General features: G+C 53.6%; 1 protein-coding gene across 1 annotated transcript in view; it reads right to left on the bottom strand.

Annotated features, from left to right (window-relative positions):
* Window positions 1-6,104, bottom strand: part of SPTBN2 (spectrin beta, non-erythrocytic 2) — a 48,495-nt gene that overhangs the window by 16,831 nt on the left and 25,560 nt on the right. The window contains exons 9-13 of the mRNA XM_006771685.2: window positions 4,160-4,272; window positions 3,830-4,017; window positions 2,317-2,434; window positions 1,645-1,803; window positions 1,011-1,313 (exon numbers count right to left, since the gene is read on the bottom strand). Of these exons, the coding sequence (XP_006771748.1) occupies window positions 1,011-1,313; window positions 1,645-1,803; window positions 2,317-2,434; window positions 3,830-4,017; window positions 4,160-4,272 (881 nt within the window). The remainder of the gene's footprint in view (window positions 1-1,010; window positions 1,314-1,644; window positions 1,804-2,316; window positions 2,435-3,829; window positions 4,018-4,159; window positions 4,273-6,104) is intronic.

Genomic DNA, 6,104 nt, shown 5'->3' with positions numbered 1-6,104 from the left:
GGAATAAAAAAAAAAAAGGCCCGGCGAGTGTGGCTCAGTGGTTGAGTGTCAGCCCATGAACCAGGAGATCATGGTTTGATTTATGGTCAGGGCACACGCCCAGGTTTTGGGCTTGATCTCCAGTAGGGGGCGTGAGGAGGCAGCTGATGGATGATTTTCTCATCATTGATGTTTCTATCTCTTTCTTCCTCTCCCTTCCTCTCTCTGAAATCAATAAAAATATATTTTTTTAAAAAGGCTCCATGTTACTATGAATAAAATCCAAACTCCTGCCTTAGCCAGTTTGGCTCAGTGGATAGAGCATTGGCCTGCGGACCAAAGGGTCCCTGATTCGATTCCCGTCAAGGGCACACTCCTCGATTACAAGCTCCTCCCCGGCCCGGGCCCTGGTCAGGGCTTGTGCAGGAGACAACCAATCAATGTATTTCTCACATCAATGTTTCTCTCTGTCTGTCCCTCTCTCTTACACTCTCCCTAAAAATCAATGGAAAAAATGTCTTTGGGTGAGGATTAACAACAACAAAAATAATAATCCAAACTCCCTGACCAGGCCTGTAAGGCCTTAGTGAGCTGAGCTGGCCACTGCCTTCCTTGTCCCATTCCCCTGCCCCCGCCCCGTCCCCTCTCATGCTGAACACGCCAGGCTGCAACGGCCAGGGCCTTTGCTAGGTGCGCCTTCTGCCTGGGAGTCCTCTCCTCAGCTCTCCCTGTGCTGGCTCCTTGCACTATTCTGAGCTCAGCTTGAAGGCGTTTTCTCAGCCAGGCCTTCCAGACCGCTCCCTCCACAGCCCGTTCGTCTCCCCGGCGGTTTTATGTGCACCTGCTCTTCTGTTTGTTGATGGGTCCATGGTTTTATCCTCTGTCTCCTCCCACTAGAACATGAACCCATGAGGACAGGGACCTGTTTGCTCCGTTCATCTAACTGGGGACAGGGCCCTGCTCTGGAACATACTCTGTGAAGATCAGCCGAGCGCGTGAGCGTCTGCACCCCCACAACCCCGATCCCGCACCTTCATCTCGTCCATCCAGTCCATGAGGTAGAGCAGGTCCTGAAACACCTTCTGCAGCTCCAGGCTGACGAGGAGCCGCTCCCGCCGGGCGGCCACCATCTGCCGCAGGAAGTCCCAGAGCCGCGCCACGTTGTGCTGCCGCGCGGAGATGCGCTTGATGTCGTGGTAGCGCTCGGCGGCCAGCTCAGCGGCCACGGCGTCCACAGCCTGCACCCGGCCGCTGTAGGCCACGATGTCCGTCTCAATGGCTTCATGCTTCCGCACTGCTGCCTCCACGGCTGCCAGCTCCAGCCCAAAGTTGTCCTGGGACAGGGAGGGGAGGTTGGGAGCTCGGGAAGCTCTGCTCATCCCACTAATCCCTCCGCCCCACCCCCCAACCCCACCAGCACTTCGGCTGCAAGAAGCCAACCCCATGAGGTGGCTCTCAGTTTCCTCTCTATCCCATCTCATCCTGTCTCGCCAACCCTTCCTCCTGCTCAAGCCTCTGGCCCTGGATCCTGGGACTCTTGGTCTTTTTATCCACGTGATGATGGACTTCTTGTTTCATTAGCTCCGCACACTGCAGGGCTTCTTACCCACCACCCTCTCCTCCCCTCTCCCCGGCACCTGGACAGGCCAAGAGCCCCTGTTCTACCTGGGACACGAGGCGCTGGTTCTCGCTGAGCCAGGTCTCCCGCATCGCGGCCTTGCGGTCGAAGCGGGCGGCCAGCTGCTCCAGCTTCTCCTGGCGGATCAGCTCGGTGCGCAGGGCCAACTCCCGCTCATGCTCCGCCTTCTCCAGCCGCTCCCAGGCCTGCGAGGTGGGACAGGATCAGTGCTGAAGGGCCAGGGCTCAGGAAGGAGGGGTCACTGGGGCTGGGCACATGGTGAGTCCCAGGGAAGCGCGGTCTAGTGCATCTGCGGAATGCGCTCAGTTAGACGCCGGTGCATGGAAGTATGAGAAGCAGGGGCGGCGTGAGCGCAGCAGCCACGACCTGCTTCAGGCAAGGACTGGAGGGGACTGGGAACAATGGATACCACTGGATTTGTGTGTGTGTGGGGGGGGACGGACGGTGGGTGACCCCTATTACTTTTATTAATCATCAGGCTGAACAAGATCAGAGACTAGGGCATGATTTTATTATGTGAACTCACATGGAGAGGCAGAGGGAGGAGGAAGGGGGGGTGCAGGACGCATGAGAGAATGTGTGAGTCACGTCTGCACCAGGGAGGGGTGTGGGCATCGGGGACCAGAGTTCAAGTTGGGGCCGTAGGGGCTGGTGCCAAGGGTGGGACGCCTGTGGGATGGGAAAGAGAGGTTATAGACCTTGTTGATGTCAGAGATGAGCCGGCCCTCGCGGGGCGTGTACACCTTCTGGTTGTTGGCCCGCAGCTTGCTCTGGATGGTGAAGAGCAGCACTTCCAGGTTCCCTTTCTCTGTGAACCTGGGGTGGGAGGCCAGGGTGGGGTCAGAGTCAAAGGTCATGGGGGAAGGAGGGGGGAACAGGGACTCTACGTTTTACAATGAAGTGTCCTGTGCCGATTTTCTTCTCATAAAAGCAACACATGAAAGACAGAGAATACTGGTGAATGAAAAGAACGTAATTTAAAAACACCTGAAAACCACCCAGAAATGGCCCCTGTTACCCACTGGCACGCACTTGCTTCATTTTCGTTTTACACACACGGGCTCGGATCATAGCTGTGGCTAACATTTGTCCAGGACTCTCTCACTGTGGGGCAGGCCTTCTTCCAAGGACTTTACACACATTGCTTAGTTCTCCCGGCTGGCTACATCCTCCTATTACCCCCATTTTCCAGATGAGAACACTGAGACACGGAGAGGGTAACAACTCACAACCATTAAGTTGAAGAGCCAGGATTTGAACGCAGGCACTTTGAACCTGGACTTAGCCCTTTGCTCTCTGTTGTCCACAAATAACTGTTCTGTAAACTGTCATGAATATCTTTTTAGCCAATCGACACATTTCTTCAACATAAGTGTCAGTGGTTGTGACTTATTTTTCTTTTACAGAGGTCACGCTGGTGAACATCCTTGAAGCTACATCTTTGTTCAATGCCCAGAAGAGGATTTTCTGGGTCAAATCATTCCCTGGAATGTATAGGAATAGATGTTTTCTGGATTAATTCTAGCTTTGGAGCTGAAGCGTACTAACTCCAAAAGAGCTCCATAATAGGAAAACAGCCATTTTAGCATACACTGTATAGAACTGCCCAACAGCAGTTCCATCCTTGAAGAGTTAATTTCTAAAATATATAGGGTGTCCCCCCAGAATGTATACACACACTTTGGATAATTATAAAGGCAGTGTTTATTAAAATACATTTCATTTTTTCAAATGTATACACACTTTAACAGCCGACAGCTATTATAGTGTGTGTATATTGTAGCTATTATAGCTATCGGCTGTTCAAGTGTATATACATTCTTGGGGGACACCCTGTATAGGTGATAAGAACCTCTGCAATGTGCAAGCTACTAGCCACACTCCTGTGTTGCCTGTCAGGTCTAATCTCCTGACCCGGTCCCTAAGCTGGGGCTGGGTTGCTGGGGCCCTGACCAGTATCTGAGTGAATTGCACTGACTCTACATCCCTTGGCAATCATCTCCACAGCCTGATTTTTTTTTAATGGATAATCATTTAAGAATTCATTCAGGGGACTGCTTCTAGTGCTTTGAGCCGAGGGAGATGAGCCTCCCCTGCATCTATGCACTGCCAAATTTCCCTCCCGAAAGGCCATCCTAATTTAGCTTCCTCTCGGGTGAGCACAGCTCAGGGCGGGCCCGCTGTGGCAAGGAGCGGCCCAGGGGCACTTACTTGGGCGGCTTCTCTACGGTGCGGTAAGAATTGAAGGACTGCAGCTGGTTCTGGACCCCGCTCAGGGAGTTGGCCAGCTGCCGGTCATTGAGGGTCACGATCGTTTGCTCGATCCACTGCAGCAGCTCTGAGGCCAGGGACTCATACTTCTCCACCAGGCGCTCGGCCTCCATGGCGTGGTCCAGCACCTGCGAGACAGTGACATGGGATCCTGTCCAATGGCCCTGGGCCTAGTCCTACAGCTCCACCCTAACCCTGCTTGAGGGGGGTAAGACCCTGAGGCCAGGCCTTCTCTGGCCTTTACACCTACTGCCCCGCGGTGGACAGTACCTTCCCAATCCTTTTGCCTTCCACAGCCAGGGCCTTCATCTTGGAGAAATAGTGATAGTAAGTAGCCACGTAGGTAATGATGGATTTCTCATCTGGTTGGTCCACATTCACATCTGGGAAAAAAGAGCACTCAGGTCAGGCAGAGGTGAGAAGCCTGCCTCCCAGAAGGGCCCCTGCAACGTGACTCTTACCCCAACCCCAGGTCCCCCCTGCACCCCCTCCCCACCCCCCGGCTGACATCTTTCCAGCTCCCTTCATAGTAAAATGACAAATGAACCACATGGATTAAAAGGGCATGAAAAGGTAGTTTTGTTTCCTCTGAGAAACAAGCAGAGTACAAAGCTCAGACACCCAAGGAGGCTTTACCAGCATTCCCGACGTGGAGACCGAATTTAGCTGCTGGAGGAAGCAGGACAAGGAAAGAAATACATTCCCACCTGGGGACGGATCATGGACTTACGGGCTCGAAAGGTGTGTAAGAAGTCAGAACGTTCAGGGCAACAAGACAGAGGTATGAACGAAGCCCCCCGAACCCGTGATGTTCAGGGGAAGGGCCCATGAGCCCAGCAGCAGGGTCAGAGGCCAGTTCTCACGGCCATCGCTGGGCACAGTCAAGGCTGTACCTGACCTCAATCCCAAAGTTCAGCCGTGGGCCCCCGGAAGTGAGTCCGTCAGGGCAAATCAGCTCCCACCACAAGGGCCAAGGCTGACTCTGACTTGAAAGCCTTGGGTTCTCTTAATTAGGCTGAGTGTACCCTTCCTAAAGGGAAGACTGGGGGACCGGGCACCCTCCTGGTCACCTCTGAAAACCCTGAGAAGGCAGGAGCCGCTGAAATCATCGCAGAAAGCCGTAGGATACTTAGCTTTACTTAGATGTCCGTTACCCTAGCTGTGCTTCTCAAATGCTCTACAAGGAACCTTGTATCTGGCCTACTTTCATGACTAGTTAGCTGGTGTCTGTCACCCCGGACTAAGAGGGCGTAGGCCTTTACGCCTACTGCCCCGTGGTGGACAGTACTTCCCAACTCTTTTGCCTTCCACGGCCAGAGCCTTCATCTTGGAGAAAGTGACAGTAAGTAGCCACAAAGGTAATGATTGAAGGGGGTTGGGGGAATGTAAAACAGGCAGAAAATACCGGAGACTCAAATCTGCCCGTGACCTTAAGAGGGAATGTCTCCCGCAGGAAGTCACTGGGCCTCTCCCTCCTTCCCGCTTCTGGCTGCACCAAGACTGCTCTCCGCCCTCAGAGAAGTGGCTGAGAAACGGAAACCGGCTCTGGAGCCCCGCGGCCTGAAAGTGCACCTCAGCTCCACCGGCCGTATGACCTCGGGAAGGCACTTAACCTCTCTAGACCCGGCTTCTCTTCCTTTTGCGGAGGGTAATAATGACGCTGACTTCAAAGGGCGTGCTGTGTGGGTTAGATTAATGAAAGCATGTCCGTGCGGGGCCAGGTACAGAATGAGAGCCCACTGGCCATTCCCAGTCCCATCAACGTTAACATCAGAGCCACAGGGCCCATCAGCAGGGTCAGCTGACCACAGGCCAGTGCTTGCTGAGTCCTCCAGGTCATGTAGCTTAACTTAGAACCCTGTGATTTTGGAATAAGAGGGGCCCTCAGAGACCAGCTGGACCAGTCTTCTCATTTTGAAGACGAGGAAACTGAGCCACTGAGCCAAGTGACTGGCTGCGGGGCACAGAGCTGCTCCGAGGTGGGGCTGGGACCAGCCTCCTCTCTGGGCTATTTCCGGCACAGGGCTGCCTTTCTTCCCACAGCTTTTACATTTCTAAAATCAGGATGTAATTTTTACACCGTTGCATTCACCCTTTTAGAGTGTATGCCTCAGTGGTGGTTTTTAGGACATTTGCAAGGTTGTGCAGCCATCGCCACCATCTAATTCCAGAACATTGTCATCGCTCCCCAAAGAAAGCCCATCTTTCTTACGGG

Source organism: Myotis davidii, unplaced genomic scaffold, assembly GCF_000327345.1.
Source record: "Myotis davidii unplaced genomic scaffold, ASM32734v1 scaffold425, whole genome shotgun sequence".
NCBI classification, from domain to species: domain Eukaryota; kingdom Metazoa; phylum Chordata; class Mammalia; order Chiroptera; family Vespertilionidae; genus Myotis; species Myotis davidii.
The sequence above is the reverse complement of the archived record's forward strand: the minus strand, read 5'-3'. Positions and strand labels throughout refer to the sequence as shown.